Genomic DNA, 19,268 nt, shown 5'->3' on the forward strand with positions numbered 1-19,268 from the left:
TGACAATTCCTAGAACGACTTTAAAATATCATATAGAACATATTACTTATAGAGTCTTGGAAACTCAGAGACCAGGGTTTAATGGGGAGCATTCAATTTTCATTAGAAGCAGCAGCCTGAGCACTGCACATGCAGCAGTGTTACCTTCCCTCTCCTGCATCAGCAATGTCCTCAGGAAAGGCAGGGCTTGTGGCAGCTTTGCTTTCCACACTTGTCTGGATGTGCTTGTTGGCCTCATCTGAAATGCAACAGAGACAACTGAGAAATGACATTTCATTAAACTTGTCATGTTTGGTGTGTTTTGTTTGGGGTAAGAAAATGCTTTGCCCAATGAAAAAGAGTTCCACCAGCACAATCCCTGGGGGTTTAAGAGGAGAGGGTTTCAGGGGTTCTGCCTCCTCTCCCCAAGGATGGGAGGTCCCAGGGCAGCAAAGGCATTTCCAGACCCCACAGGTCCAAGAGGACAAAGCTGCCCAATGCCCAGCTCGTGCCAGGAGCTGTCACATCACTGGAAACCTCCACAGGACACTGCCATTGACTGTCAATAAAGTTAATCTGTTCCAGGATTTAAATTCAGCCATTTCCTGTTTTGACTCAAGTCATCCGATCTTGGCAAACAAAGGAGGAGGCCAATACAGTTAATGAGGAGATCCCTGTTATTGTTACTGGCACAAGGCCCAGCTGTATCTTGTGAGTTCCCAAAGACCCCAAATTAAAAACAATAGAGGATGGTAACTTTTACAACAGACTGCAGGGTATAATGCTGCATTAGATATTTTGTTAGCAAATGGGTTTTCTTGCCACTGCAAAACCAAAAGGATTAAACTCTTAAACAGTGAATAAAAAGTAAGCTTAGTCTGGTCAACAAGATCTGCACATATTTATTCATGCAGCCAAGTCTATTTTAAAGAGAAAATCTACCTGTTGCAAGAACTGCCAAACCATTTTAGGATATATTTTAATTAAACAATACAATCGAAAAAGAAGGTCAGAGGGTTCAGAAGTAACATTAAACAGTATAGCCTTGCTTGTTGTCTGGTTGGAAAACCTCCTGAGGCCCAAGAGCAGGCCAGCACTCTGGTGAGAAGGCTCAAGACTCAACACTGCCTGGTGGTGCCATCCAGCACAGCCAGCCTGCAATCACAGGAATAGCCAAAGATTCCCCTTGCCTGTGCATTCCTATGGAGAAAAATGCTGCATTCCCAATCCTCCTGCCCTCCCAGCAGCTGGCCTGAGGTGCAGGAACAGAGCAGGCACTGCTCAGAGCTCTGTGCACTAGGGCTGCATGTCTGGCACACAGCGGGGCCCTGTGGTTTCCACAGCAGTGGGAATTCAGGGAGCTGCTCCTGCTGGAAAACAAGAGCCTGGTTGTGTAAGAATGAGCCAGTTTTAGAGCATGTTTCTGACAGAGGGACTCTTCTGCCCATGCCAGCACTGATGTGCACAAGACATCACTGAATGTTGTTTTAGGAGACAGAACCCAAGGCATGGCTGGTGGCACGTGCTGGCCATGGCACGTGGGCACAGCAGGGCACACTGAGGAGATTTATTGATACAGTGAGCCACATCCTCCTCTTCTGCCTCAGACTGGGGGAGGGAGGTGCCAGCAGGTAGCTGTGCTGGAAGTAAAGGATCCAAACACAGAGCTCCCACACTTTCCCTTTGCCTGTCATGGTTGAAAAGACCTTGACAACCAAAGACTGCATTCATTTCTCATCCCACTTGCCAAGGCTCTGTGTTGTACTTGCTCTTCACTGACACTTCCCCCCCAGACAGAGCTCCTCATTCCTGGCTGGCAGAGGCAGCAGGAAGCCTACACTTCCACCCATCCAAATCCCTGCCCTAGAAATGGCTCAGCCACCGACACAGCTATGCCTGGTTCCTACCACCACAAACAGTTCTGTACATTACAATCCATCAAGACAAGCAATATGCCTTTGCTAACTTTAGGATGAGACAATGTAAGAAGCAAATTCCAACAGAAATCAGGAGTGGCCTGACCAGTTTAACTTGCCTATACATGCATTTTTATACTTGTATAAAATTGACAGGCACTCCTGCTCTAACACTCTTACTCATTTCCTACCACTCTAAAACAAAGACTCTTAGTGCTGGGACATTGATAACTACCTGTGCATCAGGGCTCACTTGCCACAGCAGGTGGATAAAATGGTGTCTCTCGTAGGTGATTTTTAGCCCTCAATATTGCACATAAGCACAAGGAGAAGTTATCATCAAATTCATCCATCTGTGCTGCTCTGCAGGCTGTCATTTAAATATAGGGTAGCTATGTGTTTTATAGATTTGTATTACTGCCCATGACTAATGTTTTCTACTACAATCAATACCAGCTGTGAAAACCCTTAGGGATCCCCACAGCCCTCCTCTCTGAAGGCTAAAACTCTCCTCCAGAAAAAATCACTGGGAATTTTCCTTTGCAAGCACACATTTCTACCCCTCCACTTACCTTGCACAGAGAATGCCAGAAATTATCTCTGTGGGGCTTTTCCATGAAGGAATGTTTTTCATTTCACTCCCTAACACAGATTTAACTCCAAAGCCTTAAATCAGGTGTTATGAACATAGATTTGACTAAATGAACACGCACCCCTTCATCACCTTGAAAGCCAGCAGGGGTGAATGACTGATCTTTCCAGGGGAAGGATAAAAGGTGTCAATATGGCAAGAAAAGGCCCTTATCTCATCTAAGGTGAATATATTAGCTGCAGAATCTTGATGCACAACCAGTGATGTAAAATGGCAGTGGAAAAAGTAACAGGAAGGAATAAAGTCACATGTTATTCCTGTGCTTTACCAAAATAAGTCTGAGAATACAAGTAGAGGGAAAAGGGAATTAAAAAAAGTCGAAAAAGGAACAAAGGCTAAATCTAGACATAACTATTACAGTAATTTAATAACATTTGCTTCTTCCTTCTTAAAACAGCATTAGTCAAACAATGGACGTGCAATGACTCTTGCATAATTCTGCTGCTTTAGTAAGGAGATTATTTTATATATGACCTGAGACATCATCTGATATGTGCACATCAGCCCTCAAGGCCAAATCTAAAACCAACAGTACTTCAAATTCTGCTTTCCTGAAGTGGGCAGAGAGCTAAGGGTGCAAGGCAAAGGGCAGACAATCCTATCCACTGCAGGCTGCTGGCTGGGCTGCAGAGCATCTGCCTGACCTGGGTGCTGGCAGAGGCTGCTGAAGCTCTGCCTCTTCATGCCAAGAGAGTGCAAACACAAATGCACATCCTCAAAAAGGAGAGCATGCTCTGCAGCAAAGCCAGGCACTTCTGCCAAGATGGAAAAGGTTTTATATGCTTTAGCATTCTGGAGGTATGATAAAATAGTAAATTTAATGACATCATGAATTCATAACACCAAGGATAAAAGCAACTTCATATGAAATATGATGGGCCAGTTCTGCATGAGAGGCTCCAATGAATCTGTGCCAAGTTATGAGAGCTGTCAGGGGTAGGTAAAGAGCAAAAAGAAAATGAGGCTCTCAGTGAAGTCCCTAGTCAGCATTTAGCTTTCAGAATGTTTCTAATAACATGGAGCAAGGAGGAGTACCCTAAATCCAGGCAATTCTGCTGCAGACACATCTTGGCCAAGGAGTTTCACCAAAGGAGTGACCTATACTGCTGCTCCCCTGTCAGGAGGGGGAAGCTGGGCCCAGGGATGGTGGCTGAACTGAACTGCTGGAGATGACATTTGAGTGCTGCACAGATGCCCCTCTGCCAGGGGCTGCAGCCTTTACTGCCAAAATCAGAGCCCAGCCATGGGGACCTTGTCAGAGACAGCAGCAGGCTCTGCTTGGAGCTGCCTGTCAGCGCCAAGACTTCCCCAGGGCAGCAGCAGCCAGTAATTAAATAACTCCCCAGCCATGGGGGGATCTGTGACTGCCACCCTGACAAGCCACCAGGAGCCTGTGTGACACTGGCTGCTGGCCTGTCCCCATGGTGAGGACAACGTGAATCATCCCCAGCTCTGCTTTGTACAGACGTTCAGCACAAGGTCCCAGCTCCAGGCCAGTTACATTTGGACTCTAAGCACAGTCCTGCTTGTTTCACACAGGGCTGATCTCTTGCCCTGAGCTGACAAGTCTGCTGTGATCTGTTTTACACAGCACCATGGAAGTTTATCTGCACATCAAACAACACATCTGCTTCCAGTCAGCACACGTGGCACACAGCCTGGGCACACACTGGGCCCTTTCTACTCAGAAAACCACATTTTGCCTTGGAATTATTTCCATGTAAGAAGTGATGCGTGGACAATGCATCTCCAGTGGGCAAACATGTGCCAGGAGGAGAGAGGCACCCTGTGCAGAAATGTGACCATCTCCCCACTCCAGAGGCCTGTGAGAGCAGCTCATGTCAGACCACTTCAGGAACTGGGGCAGGGGGATGTGTTTGACCCACACATGTCAGCTTAATGCCAGAAACATCCCCTTCTCTTTTTATTTCTGTGGTAAGAAATTACACCAATGACCTCCAGCAAACAGAAATTTTGGGAAAAAGAAGGAAAAAAAAAAAGAAAAAAGAAGCTGAAGTGGGGAAAAGGCATTCACTGCACATGGCTTTTGCCTTGGTTCTCAGCCACAGTGTAATTTTTTCTTTGGGACCTGATTTTGATGACAAGGGATGTTTTTCTGAAAACATATAATCCCATTATCACAACACAGGGACTCAACAGACTGCCAGTACAGGGACACTCCCACCCTGGACCAATTTTTTTCTGGTCCATCAATTTGTTTTATTGAGATGTGCACTAACTTTCTTACATACTTACTTTCTAGCTTGCCCTTTTTCCTTCTAATTGATGCCCGAAGTAGATCCGGCCCTGCCAAGTCCTCCTGGAACCGTTTTGCCTTCACTTCTGAAAACCATTCACCTGTCACAAACTTCTTCTTCTTTTCATCTGTGATGGAGCCTTGTATCCTCCTGAAAGGCAGGGCAAGCATTACACACCAAACACATCTTCCCCTGAGCCACCTTTGCAATATGTCCATGGGTTCACCTGTCTGACACTACGAAGGATCCAGAGATTATTCTCTGCAATCCCTGGAGCCAAACCAGCATTAAAACAGCAGCTGATTTACTCTTTATCTGGAATGGTAACAGCACCTTGTAAACACAGGCTTTCACCTCTTCCAGATTTCACAAATCCAAATCATTCACCTGGCAAGGAGATTTGTCCACTTGCTTGTCTGCCCTGAGGGTTAAGGAAGGGGTGGGGCTGTTTGTCTGTCTTTCACTTCTCCATTTTATTTGCTTATTAATCTATTTATAGCAAAACCTTTTGGATCAAATTTGCTCCAAACCACAGAAACAAATAATGATATTTAGAGAAGAAACCTGTCCCTGCAGCATTCTCCCTGGATGCTGCTCCTCTCCCTGCTCCCCCTGCCATGCCTGTTTTGGCACTTGCATGGTTAGCTCTCCCCGCTAAGCATGGCTTCTCCTACTGTTCCTCTCTTGGGCACACCCAGGGCTGGTTTTTGGCACCTAAACCTATCAGTGCTCTGCACTCTAATCCTGAATTATCTGCCTTGCAGCTGGCACAGCTCACCACAGTTCAGGGCTCCTGTGGAACCTGGGAAGCCAGAGGAAGCTCCCTCCTCAGCAGGAAAAGGGGGCAAACCCCCAGATAACCCTGGAGCCTTGAAGGGTCCCATTTGACTGCCTAAAGGCCAGGAGGGAGCAGGGATAACTGGGCTCAAGCCCCTGCAGGCCATCCTGGGGACTCAACAGAAGTTCCCATCTCAACCAGGGCTGCGCTGCCTCCATGAGGGTCTCAAGGTGCTGGGCCAGAGGAAATAGTTATTTTACTCTTACTGACAGCAGATCAAGGAAATGCCATGACTTCATTTTGCCCAGCAGGCAGGTTGTGTTGAAACCAAACATGTTTTACTGCAGGAAACCAAACTGACAGCAAGGGGCTCTGGGGCTCTAATTCACTTCACTCCCAAATCAAAGCCTTCTGTGCAACAGCTTTCAAAGAGAAGTGAAACAAAGCCAAAATAATCCAAACACTCTTTTTACCAAACATCCATTTCAGAGGGAAAATTTACTCCATTTCAGAAACAAACAAACAAAACCAAAATAAATAAAAGCAAGCCTTTTTGAAATTGTTTCAACTCAGAGGAGAGGTAAGAAGAGCATGCAGACACACACACCGCAATTCCAGGCTTTGGCTTCCAGTTGTTTCCCCAGCTCCCACCTCCAAGCAGAGGCCAGGGCACACAGGCTCCCAGGAGCCTGCAGCAAAGCTTCTGCTCCCTCTTCAAGCCTTGAGCATCCTTTCTGTATGGGGCTTACTCTTTTTCTGGCTCAACAGCAATCAAAGACTCATATCCTTAGCTGGGGGAAATGGCACAGTGCCACCCACACCCACTGAGTTACTAATTTCTTGCCATGGAGAATTTGGTGCCAGCTCCCTGAGCCTGGTGCACACTGTCAGCCCAGATGGTCTAATGGCTGGCATTTAAAAGCAACAGCAGCAACAAGCAATCCTGATCAACCAGACCTGAGCTCCAGGATGGCCAGTGGCAGAGGAGCTGCACTGAGCCAGAACCCCTGGCTCTGGAGCAGCTCCCTGCAAACCTCTGGCAGATCATGCAGCCTCTAATCACCCCTCTCTGTATGACAGATGGTGCACACACACATCTCAAAAAGCAATGGGGCAACATAAAACAGAGAAGGGGATGTAAAATCTCATTTTGTAAAATTTCATTTTAAAACACACCATAGTGTAGCCTTTCTGTGCTACCAGGTGAGTAAAACAAGGTAGCAGCTACTCCCCTGTTCAGACCTCTGCCACCAAGAAATCAGCATCTTCCTCTACCAAACAGGAAAGGGGTGACTGCCCCTGGCATCTCTGAGGGCTGATGATTAACTCAAAAGGAGAGTCCTCTCCTGCAAGGAGAGGACAGCAGCAACAGAAGGATGGCTGAGAAAGACAAGGTACAATGAAAAGATCTATCAGGGTCTGAGCAAAAGGGACGGCGCTGCTGTAACCTGCACCTCTCCTTGTTCACACACACACACACGTGCTCCTCTCTCAAAGAAATGAAAAAGTCTTCCCCAAGGGAAGCTCACACCCTGCTCTCACACACGCGCTCACCTGATGCGATCCCCATCCCTCTTCTTCAGCTCTGCATCTCTCTGCAGAACCTTCATCAGCTTTTCATACTCCTCTTCGGTCAGGAAGCTCAAGTCCAACATCTTCCCTGCTGTCTTCTTCAGCTCCTCAGAGGGCTCAAGCAGGGACAGAGCAGGCAGCAATCCAGCCCAGGCTGGCACAGGGCCATGGGCAGCCCCTCAGAGCCGCCCTGGTGCTGAGCAAGGCACGCTGCAGAGAAAGGAGTCACCACAGCATGGCTTGGGTGGAACTCGCCCTAGCACCTGGACTTGCACTTCCAGGCTCTTGGCTGGCACAGCTCTCTGCACTGCATGCCTTCCCCTGCCAGGAAAACTCTCTCAGCACAATTGGGCTCCTTTGCTTTTCCTCGGGCAGGGTTGCAGCGATCCGGACGCCAGCGTCAGTCCCAGAGGGAAGCAGGGGAGCAGCAAGCTCCTGCCTCAGCAGGCACCAAAGCTCTTCTCACCAGCAGCAACCCCAGCACCTCCGGCATGCGCTCTCCTCGACAGGGAAATCTGCTCTGTGCAGTTCAAGCATCCCTGCAAAGAAATAGCACCGAGATGCCTTTGAGATAAGCATGACATATGGTAAGCGAATGTGTGCATTGGGGGTTTTTATTTGTTCTCCAGCACAAGTTCCAAAACAAGCTGCCCTACTTTCCTCCCCGTCCTAGAGCTCCTCACGTGGTATTAACCTAACCAAGACGTTGTTTTATTTTAGCCCTTTCCTACTAACAAATAAACAGTTGACTCAGTGTGCCACAAACAAAATATGTATATAAATTACCAAGTTGCTTGCTTGCTTTTTACCTCCATTCTTCTTAACCTCACTTCTTTATGCCTTCAATGAGACCAAGGATAAGCAGCCAACCTTTGTAAAACAATTGGAAGATGACAGAACAGCAACCTGCAAGTATTTCTGCTGCATGTTATGCTATGAAATACCAGGGGTTGCTTGTTTTCTAATATGTGTGCCCTTTGCTTTATGCTGCACTGGTATTTGCTATTCAAACACTACTGGTGCAGATCACTTTGTGTTTCAAAAGACAGCGAAAATGGCCAGAGGCTGCAGGGCGTGGAGGAAAGGTAAAACAAGCACTGCCTTGCCACTTTATTCCTTCTCCTCTCTCCTGGCCGACTTGAGGACAGTAAGGCCCACCTTTGAGGGAGGAAAAGTTCTGCTCCTGTCCATGTAGGCAGTTTCTACCTCACTCAATTTTTCTACTGTTTGCAAGCCTTTCAAGTGTTTGTGGGTTTCATGATACTTTGCTATTCCTTCCAAAGCCAGAGCCTTGGGAGTCAGATCATTAAAAATCAATAAATCCCATCTTTCATGGTAAACATGATCTGAAGGTCATCAGGCCCATTCCCTAACCTCAAAGCTTGTATCACCCTTAGTCTCTAATCTGTTCCTTCAAGGATACCAACCTCAGCCCTTTCAGGCCACCTATTTCAGTGCTTTGCTGTCAGCAAGAAACTTCTTCCTATTGCCTACCCCAGATCCCCCTGACAGGTGTCAGCCCATCCTAGGTGACACAGGAATTATTCCTCTGCAGCCATCCTCACTGGGACTGACACCTCAGGCTCCATGTTAACCAACCACAGCTCCTTCAGATCCCTCAAAGCTGCGTCTTCATCATGTTTGTCACTTCTTTGGACTGTCTGCATGGTGCATCTCTTTCATCAAGGGACCCATCCAAAGCTGAGCACCAGTGCTTCAACTGAACTTTGCTCATCACTTGACATCATTTCACGGGCTTACCTTATTTTACAGTTGATAAACTCACAAATGTTTGTCCTTTTTGTAATGGTGTAACAACGTGTTAAAAGAAAGAACAGGCATCTGACCATAATGTTTACAAATAAATACCACAGAACACTGCAGGAAAAACCTAATAAAATGAATGGCATTGTCATAAAAAACTTTTTTTTTGTAAAAAAATTGCTGGAGGAAAGGAAACAACATTTCCTATTTCTTTAAGGCAAGAATGGCTGTGCTTGTCACACTACAATATAGCCTTTATAATGTGAGAAACTATCCATACCACTCTAAATAGTTTAAACAGAAACAATAATAAAAAATCCCTGGTGAATCTCTACTGTTTAAACCTACATTTCATTCAGCTTGGCATGCTTCTTCCACGCTTACTTCCATCTACTCTTCTCTGCCTCTCAGGCACAATCCTACTTCTACAAAGACATTCATAGAATTTTCTGGGAGAGATTTTATTTTTGAAAAGGTATCTAGGGACATATCACAGTATTTGCTTCTCAAGAACTTTTATTTATTTTTAACAAACCCCATGACATGTGGGCTGAAACTACTTCAGAAAATATTTTCAGAGAAGACTCATATTTATTCATCAGTATGGCAGTCAATTAAAAATAAAGGCTACATCTTGGGAAAAAAGGTTACTTTGTAAAGAGCCTTTTTTTTTCTTTCCCATGAAAATGTTTTCTCTCACTGAAATAGCTACATTAGAAGGAAAAGGTTAACAGAAACCAAGAGCCGACTCCTTTTGTTTTATATAGTTAAAAATCAAACCACTTGATGCACCTGCTGTGGGAAAGTGAGCTGCTCCAGAGGACTGCTCCGCTGGAGCTGGAGGTTTTGCTGGAAGTGTCAGGAGCTGCAAAGCTGTTGACCCAGACCTGCAGGAACTAACAAGCCTGGGAAATGATCCCCATCTGCAGCAGGTCCCTGCACCACTGAGCCTGGGCAGCCTCTGCTGGGTGCCCCATGCTTGTCCTGGGCAGTGCAGAGCCTTGGAAGGAGAAGCCCTCCATGAATCCCTCAGGAGCATTAAGGGAGACCGTGCTAATTGCTCACCTGGTCTACAAGTGCAGCAGATGAAGGATAAGAATGAGCTGGCAGGCACAGAACGTTATCAGGCAGGCACAGTGCCCAGTGCCAACCATTGCCCCATCCCTGGGCTCACACTCCTGCTGCAGCACCACACAGCCTGGGCTTGCTCTCTTCGATTGCACATCATCCTCTCCCCTAACAAAGCCTTTCCATGGACAGTTTGGACACCACAGGGGTGATGTAGTACAAACACCTAAGTCAGCAGGAGAGCCAGGACCCCGTGGGTCCCACACAGATAAAAACAATTTCTGCATGTCCTGCCCAGCCCTGGCCTTGCCATCTCTGCAAACAGCTGAGAAGGAAAACACAAAAGCCTTGCAGCTCTGCAGGACAATGACAGGAGTCATGGCACAGTGCTGGGGCAGATTTCACCCCACACTGAGACTTCTTCAGTGCAAGCTCACTGATGTGAGCTGGTTGGGGACGAACTGTGACAAGCACAAAGAAAGTTGCACTCTCCTTCCCTCTCACCAGTGGGAGACCCCTCCTAGAGACCCCTCCTCACTCTGGTGACAGGAGCAAAATGGAGAATCATAAAAAAGTGAATTGTTTGTGTCAGACAGCCAACTTCTGCCCAAGGCCTGTGGCCCACCATGCAGAACAAATGTGGGCTGCCCTCGGGCTCTGCACCACCACGACACCCCAACACAGGGGGTCTTGACATTTCACAGCAAAGCAGATGGGTAAAATTGCCATGGCTACAGGAAAGACCACAGATGTGAACAGAGAAACACGCTGGATGTGCAAAGGACCTTTGCTCCTCTGACTGCTTTTCTGGGGAAGAGAAGATCACAAAGACCAACTCACATGCCCAGTCCTGTTGACAAATGCTGGGTGTGGAGACAAGCAGCAGCAGCAGGACCCATCATGTGGCATAACTGGCTGCATCTCCTGCTGTGATAGCTTTTGATTTCTTGTGGCCACCTCCCCACGAAGCAGCCAGTGCTTCAGTCTCCAGAAATATCTGTGCTGGTGGTGAATGGCACTGCTGTGCAGCTCATCAAACACAGAGCCAGGTGTGGCTGGAGATGTGAGACCAGCCCTGGCATGTGTGCATCTCATCTCCCAGCATGCTGTCAGTGCCCAGCTCACTACAGGGAAGGCCACACAGAGCTGGACTCAAGGTCCCTGTAATGCACCAGCTGATCTAAGAGCTTACAGCCAGAGCCATCCTGTGTTCAGCTTCTATAAGCTACCAGGCAGGGATGCCTTGAAACAGGAGCACTGTCCCTGCATTTCACAGCTTTTCCAATTATTTTCTGAACTCACATTAATTTTGAGCATTTGCAATATCCTCAATGCCCCACAGTCCCACAGCTTCACAACATTTTAAACACTAAAGTACTTGTCCTTGATTTGTTTCGACCTGCCACTTGCTTGTTTCACTTTATATCCTCATGTATTTTTATTAGGAAATCCCGTAAGGATCACTCTGCAATCACCTGCTCCATCTTGCAGACCTGTGTCGCAGCCATGGCTCCTCTTTGCAGACAAAGGAAGTTTGCTGTTTGCTCATTCCAGGTGTTACTCAGGGAGCTTTGCTCATTCCTCACACCCTTCTCAGCCCCAGATCTAGTTTACTACAGAACTGCTTAGCAGTGTTCAGGTGCAAAAAGGCTCTTTCCAAGAGCTGCAGCCCTGGGGATATTCCCCTGTGGGCCTGGTTTTGCAGTGCCAGCTGTAAGCCATGCCCAGCTGCAGCTCTGCAGCCAGCAGGGAGATGGGCAATGCCAGCCTTCACACAGGGCACACACAGCAAATGGCTCTGCCAAGCCCTCGGACAGAGGAGAGCTCTGACCACCTGCAGAAAAGCTGAGAAGGTTACTAATAAAAGTAGAGAGAAGGCTGTTGTTCCAGAAGCTGTTTGAGTTCTTTAAAGTAACTCTCTTTCAAATGGTTTGATCAGCTAAAAATTAAAAGCTTGCTTGGCCTGGCAGGTGTGAAACATCCCCTTTCAGAAAGGCAGATGCTGAAGGGGCTGACACCTGCTTTGTGCTGTGTTTTCATTTTATTTCTGGGAGGTTTAACTGAGCTCAGAACTATGGCAATGCTCTGCAAAACTAAAGCATGAACTGTTCAGATACAGACACCCAGTACAGCTCAGTGCCCTAGCTGACATCTACCTAGAGACACAAATTATTTGTAGGCCATGTGCAGGGCACTCCAATCTTGGTTCTGATTTCTCAGCATGCACCTTTCCTTCAAAATGCTGCACATCTTCCTCAGCACTGGGATGTGCACAGACTAATAATATACACCACAGGCCAAGCAGATTTCATAGACTAGACACTGAATGGCATGTAAAGGGAGAGGAGGAATTTAGGAGCTGTAACCTGACAGATTGGTAGTCAAGACCCCATTCCATCACCTAGGTGAGCATAGGACCATCTAGACCCACCTCACCCTTTAGACCTGAGCTGCACAGAGGTCCATGTAATAAAGATATGAAAACCTCCTAACACAAAGCATAACAAAACCAGAACAGATAATACTGATCTCACAAGACTATTCATAGCCCAATGAAAATAGCAGCTAGCTGAAAAGGCTGTTGTCCCTACCTTTTTATCACACATCATGTCACAATGTAAGGAAATAACCTTCTTTTGCTTTACAATGTGTGGACACTTCCCAGTACCCTCATTAGTCAGGACAGCCCCTGTAGGGCAGGTCAAAACCAAGAGAAGCATTGTATTAAGAATGATGGATGTGGTCCTGGCACCCACAGTCATACTGCAGTTCCCAGAATGTGCTGCAGTTAACAGCACCAGAAAGATTTAGTGCCAAAACTGCCATACCTAGAGAGTCCATGATCAGCCATGTGCCTCTCTCTGTCTCATGCTGGAAAGTCCAGCCCCACTCTTCCTCCCATCTGATTGCTTCTGCAGTCAGTGAAATATGCAGAGGCATTGCCATAATTCCTTTATTTTATTTTTATTATCAGGCAAAACACTGAGAACCATTATAATACTATAATTTTTAATGGATGTCCTTTGTCAGCAGAGAAAAAATAAAAAGCAAACTGTAGGATGGTCTTTCCCTTTGTGAGGGATGGGCTGAGAACCAGCATTAAAATGTCCCGTCTGTGGGGCTGGGCTGTTTGTCCCTTGCTGGTGGTGCAGCACAGAGGAGCTGTGATCCCTGTTTGTGCCCAGAGCTGGCTGCAGCTGGCACTGCCATGGTCACCAAGGCAAGGGCAGTCCCAGCCCGGGAGGCTGTGAGTGATGGAGGGGCCAGGTGTGAGTCCCACCCGAGCCTGTGGCAGCTCAGCTGGTCCAAGTGCTCCCTTTTACACACAGAGGAGCCCTCAAGGTGCAAAAATACAGATGGGAAAGGTATTGCACAAGCTTACAACCACTGCTCTTAAAGAATGGAATTGCTGGGAAGTGGGACAGTGCTCCTGAGGCAGCCAAGGGCTGTGCCAGGGAAAAGGCTGAACAGCAGACACCCCTACCCCAGTCTATTCTGCCTTGGCCACACTCACACCACTAACCCTCCTTCTCTGTCTCTGTGCTCACATCTCCCCTCTCACTGTAATGAAATTAACTGTATAATTAACTGTAATTAATATATAAATACCTGCCTTTTGTTTGGCTGTTGTGAAACTCCACAGCATCACAAGAGCCCTTCCAAGGTGCATTATTTTCTCCTAATTTGCAATAAACCACTTGCAGCTCTGAACTGTCTACTCACTGCTGACTGAGAACAGCTGTGAACTACAAGAACAGAGAATATGTTTAATTGCTTTCTGAAAAGCTATTCCACTAAAAATGTGTCACTGCACTGACTGCAATGATATTTTGTCTGACTTGTCACAGAGAAATGAGAGAAAGAGGCCTACAGCTGCTTCCCAAAACCCTCCTAAGCAGCAAAGTCATATACAAATGGCCTTCACGTGAGAGACAGCTGATAAGATAAACAGAATAACTTCAAACAAAGCAGGCAACCGTGGTCTCCCAGAGCAGTCCACATCTAAACACATCTGTTACCATCACACAGGAAATGTCAAGGCCAAATTCTGGCAATGCCACGCACAAATGCCAGAATTGCTCAAGCTCCACTACTGACGGACTTTACACATATTTTTCTCTATTCAGTGAGGGCTGTACATGACAGAGTGCCATTCCCACCTCAGACAGAACGATGAGCAGCTGGTGCTGCTGGTAACCCCCACTGAGGGCAGCTTTGGCAGGCCCTGAGCTAGAAGAGAGCAGCTCTGACCCTAGAGATGGTTCTTCCCTCCAGTGTGCATCCCAGAACAAAAAACTACTGCTCAGTTCCTTCTGAGCAAGCCCTGGGTGGTTTCTCTCAGATCAAGTCATTGCTTCACATCACACTTTCCAGTAATGTCCAGCATGATGGAGAATCTCTGCTGTTTTACTAAAATCTCTTCCTTCCCCCTCCCCTTAGGCAGCTTTAGTGAAAGATTCCATTGATCAAGAATGGCCCTGAGATGGCACAGAGGAATTGCAGGAATTTATCAGAACAAGCAGGTCCCCAGCCCAGCCCCTCAAGAGCAGCCAGTCAGAGATATTTTAGAACAACAATACAATGCTAAGCCAAAAAAATTATTAAACTCCCCTATTCACTGCATGTGAGGAATGCTTAACAGAGGAAATGGGTGAATTCTGCCTATTTGCACTCCTCAGAAATACCTTGGCTTCCAAAGAACATCCCAGGCCCAGGACATTACAGAAGGCTCAGTTAAGGATGCATAAGGATTTTCCCTCACCTCTATATTTCTACCCAATGCAATGTAACCACCACATGAATAATTATCTCCACTGAACTCTACTCATCTCCTTCTAACAAGGAACTGCATGGGTGGAATTTGCATTACACACAATTTACTTCCTTTTAGCCATTTTTAATTAAATGAACCATCCTTTGCTTACCACCTAGGGTAAACAAAAGACTGAGCTTCTCAGTCTTAATCATTATTTCCTAGAACCAACACTGCCAAAATAAAAACACCCATCAGAGGAGAAGTCTGACTCAGACTCCTTAAGGTCAACAAGTCTTTTAATTGGTAATAAACTGATAATGCAATGCTATAGTCTAAATATTTGAGAGTTCTGTTTATTTCATAGGTGGGAACTATTTGCAGGGCTTGCAGGATGTAGTTCATTGTAATTCTGCAGATTGCCAGAACACAAATAAACAAGCACAGCCACCTGGGACACCAAGAAATCCCCTAATATCCCAGTGAACAGGGGTGCCTGGACCTCCAGAGAGTATGTACCTCAGAGGGTTTGCTCTGTCACCCTGCTGGACCTGCTCTGTCTCCTTCACTCCCAGCACAGGCGTTCTGCTCCCGAGAGCTTTGGTGGAGGTGAGAGGGAAGCCTCCCACACCTCCACTAAATGCACTTGGCTTTGGGCTTGTGCTGAGCTTTGCTCTAAATCTGCACTTAATGTCCTCAAGAAAACGAGTTCTACAAGACTTTGCATTCCCTGTTTATTAGTTTGCAACAGCCCTTCAGCCCCACAGTTTAGCTATGAGCCAGTTTAGGGCATCTCATGGACATCATGCCGTGCTTCTGCCCCACTGACATTTCCATCAGAGAAACATCCTGGTCTCCAGGCTTCCCTCTCAGCCAAGGGAGAACAGACTTGTTATATCACTTTTAAAAACTCAGCTGTCCTGCTAGGAGGGTTTCTAGATGCCACTGGTATGATGGGTGCTCCTAAAAGCATCTTCTCAGCTGTTACACTTGAAAAGATAAGGACAATTAAATGTATGGTGTCTAAAACTGAGCAGTTAGCAGCTTAAAGCCAGAACATTGCAAGTATTTAGATTAATCACCTCCCTGTCCTCCTTTGTCACTCACTCATCCTCAGAACCCAGATATTTTCAATATGAAAAATGGGAGGTGGAAGATAAGTTTTGGCTGAGCTCAAACAAAGAAACTGCAGAAATGGAAGATGAAGAAAAAAGCAACCACCCATGAGAACTTCTGTCTATTATTTTTGACCCAGAAAAATATTTGCTGACCTCAACTGTGCTTTCTTCCAAACATAATTTCTCCATGTTTGCCTGCAATGGTGACATGTCTTAAATTGCTTTCCTGACCCTGCTTGTTATGCCCCAATAATTGTGAGCTTGCAACACCTACCCTGGTCAGGAGCCCTCCAGATCAGAAGATGTTTTATTTAAAAAAACACAATGCTAAAACCATCTCATTTTGTAACAGAGTGAAGTTAAAAATATGCAGGGCCCAATTCCTTTGTACTCCTGTGCCTGCTGAGCTCAATGGCATGAGGCGTGGTGATAAATCCCAAGGGAAAACAGTGCAGTTTGTTTAGGAAACTTTGCATACTGAGGGATCCTTCCTTCTGGTCACTGATTATTTTTAAGCCTCAGCCACGCCTGGATGATTCTGAAATACTTTCATTCCAGTTTTGAGTTAACTGTAAAACAGCAGGGTGCATCACATAGCTGGAGATATCTGGCAGGTATAATTCCCTTCAACATCCAAGAAAAGGAGTTTTAGAAACTTCTTAGGAAGTGAATCAGATTCACTAATTTCAACACAAAACCACAGTTCTCATACTAGGTTCTCTCTACTGGACAAAGTTGCACCAGGTTAATTAGCTACAAGCACAGCTATAAACAGATGTGCTTAAACCAGCACAAATCTGCATGTGGACATGGCTTGTCATTTAGTTCAGCTTAACATAAAAGTTTAGACAAACTCAAATGAGAAGTCTAAACACAGATTGCACTGATTTAATTAAATCACTAAAAATAAAATCAGTATCAGATGATCATCTGCTACCACTTCCTTGCACAGACAAGGTGTTTCTTCCATCTGTGCAGCACCATGAATACTTAGCAAATCTTGAAGGAAGGTGGAGAAAAGAGACTTTTTGGATAAAAATAACAAGGTCATCTGAACTGTTGAACAATGTAGTTTTACTTCTAGGTGCTTAAGCTTAATAAGATTGGGGACTTTTATGTAAGCAGTGACATCTCTAATTCCACGCAGACACAACTGTATGGGGATGCTGTTGTGTAAAATGCACATTATGCTGCAGAGGGTAAGATGCCAGCCCAGGGACACTCCACACTGGTGACTCTGCTTTGTCAGCCCTGGGAGCTGCAGGTCTGCAAGAAGGGAACAGCTTGGGCTGAAGCTCCTGAAGCCATGGAGGCTCAGCCAAGCAGCCACCCAGAGCAGCTCCCAGCAGCATCCTCCCTGGGTGAGTTTTGGACATCGTTTTGGCTTTCCAAGATAAACTGCACCATTAGGTTTAACTTGCAAAAAAAATAGTAACTTGGTTTTGAATCAAGTGTCACTAACAAGCCCTTATTTTTCTCAGGCTCTGACGCCTGTTCATACCCCAGGACAGCCTTGCACTCCTTATAACGTTGTTGCAAACATTTATCATTGCTTTGTTTTTCTCCCCCCAACACACACGCTCCCCTGCTACATCTCTGAGTGCAGATAACAATATTGATTTAAATGCAATCAAAGCGAGCCTCCTGTACAATGAACACTTTGTCCCACGTTGTGCCACACTGTGGCAAGGGCTGCCCCTTTCCCAGGGATGGAGGCCCATTAAAGGAATACAATTTATGAGTTCAGGAGGAAAAAAACAAGTTTGCACTTCAATTACAGAATTGTGCAGGAGAGCAGAAACCTGGGTCACCACGTGGAATTTCTCAGATACTCTGCCAAAGGTGGAACAGGGAGGGAGGTAAGGGAAATGGGCTCAGCCCTCAGAGCCAGCTAACTCCTGCCTCTGACACCCCCACAGAAGCTCCACAGGGACAGGTCAGTAGATCTCCTCTGTCTGACCATGCCCTGGGGGCAGAGGTGCAGGGACACAGAATGGTTTATAGCATCACTGGAGAGAATAAGCTCCACTGCAAACTATTCTATGTCAAAATTACTCACTGCCAAAGCAATCCAAGAAAGACATAAGGACCAAACAGGTCACAGGCCACAGGTTACCATGGCTTATACAACAGCATTGATCACACTGGAGAGATGGCTGCAAAGGGAGCAGAAATGAATAAATGCTGGTTTTATTGCCATGTCAAGCATTTACAACAATGAAGCATGAACAGGAAGTAAATAAAACCAGGATGGAGAGGGGAGACTAGGAAAACACAGACAAAACAGCAGAAGTCACAGGGAAGTGACACATCACATTCCACATTTTTACAAGTTAGTTAGAATACAAAGTGGGGAAGCAGTAACAAAAAGTACACTATAAATCATCAAAAGTACCCCTTATTTTTTAAGACTGTGCTTTTTTGAAAGTTTTTAATGTCTGATTTTCTCTACAGAGAAAGCTGTGGATGTCCCATCTCTGGAAGCATCCAAGGCCAGGATGGATGGGGCTTGAGCAGCCTGGTCTAGAGTAAGGTGTACCTGCCCAGGGCAGGGGGCTTGGAATGAGATGATCTTCCAACCCAAACTATTCTGATTCTATGATCTCTCCTCTGAAAACCAGCAGCTGCCTCACAAACTTTATTTTAATAGATAGGACAAAAACCACTCTGTGACTAATTGCAAAAGGCTTTGATAACACAATTCATCAACGCAAGATCAGATACACTTCGATTTGAACAGCCCAAAGTCCCGGCCAGACCCAGGGCAATGATGCCCCAGGCCCGGGCAGGGTTCCGGCAGCCCCGAGCCGCCCCTGCAGGGCTGGGGAAGGCACGGCCACCTCCATCCCGACCCCGAGCGCACACGGGCACCCGTGTCCCGTGTCCCACCGGCACCGCCGCGGCACCGCGGCTGTCCCCGCGTCCTGCTCCGAGCCGCCGCCCGACCCCGCGCGGCGCCCCGAGGCCAGACCCGGCCCGCAGGGAAGTCCCGGAGCCCCCCGGGCACCCGCGGCTCGGCTGGCCCGGGGCGGGGGCAGCGGCACCTCCGCCCGCTGCCAGCGCCGCCCGGGGCTCGGCGGGCACCGGGGCGACCGGCGGCGGCTGTGCCCGGGACACGGGCACCGACACGGGCAGGGACAGGGACACCGGCACCGGCACGGGCACGGACACCGACACGGACACGGAGCGCTCGCACCGAGCCCGGCCGGGCTGCGCTCCCGCCCCCCTGCACACCGGGCACGGCGAAGCCCCGCAGCCCTTACCTGCCCTCGGCGGCGCGGGCGGGGCGGGAGCGGGGCTGTGCACCCGGGGCCGGGCTATCCATTCCTGGGCCGGGCTATCCATTCCTGGGCCGGGCTATCCATCCCCGGGGCCGGGCTATCCATTCCTGGGCCGGGCTATCCATCCCC

General features: G+C 47.2%; 1 protein-coding gene across 2 annotated transcripts in view; it reads right to left on the reverse strand.

Moving 5' to 3' along the window:
- The window catches only part of LOC135304452 (synaptotagmin-like protein 2), a 34,330-nt gene extending 15,062 nt beyond the window's left edge, over positions 1 to 19,268 (reverse strand). The window contains exons 1-4 of one of the 2 annotated variants that reach the window (XM_064426841.1): positions 19,122 to 19,268; positions 7,138 to 7,694; positions 4,804 to 4,955; positions 145 to 238 (exon numbers count right to left, since the gene is read on the reverse strand). In XM_064426841.1, the coding sequence (XP_064282911.1) occupies positions 145 to 238; positions 4,804 to 4,955; positions 7,138 to 7,238 (347 nt within the window). In that variant the 5' untranslated portion in view covers positions 7,239 to 7,694; positions 19,122 to 19,268. Of the gene's footprint in view, positions 1 to 144; positions 239 to 4,803; positions 4,956 to 7,137; positions 7,809 to 19,121 lie in introns of those variants that run through there. The other variant, XM_064426842.1, reaches the window with a different exon arrangement.

Source organism: Passer domesticus, chromosome 7, assembly GCF_036417665.1.
Source record: "Passer domesticus isolate bPasDom1 chromosome 7, bPasDom1.hap1, whole genome shotgun sequence".
Lineage (NCBI taxonomy): Eukaryota > Metazoa > Chordata > Aves > Passeriformes > Passeridae > Passer > Passer domesticus.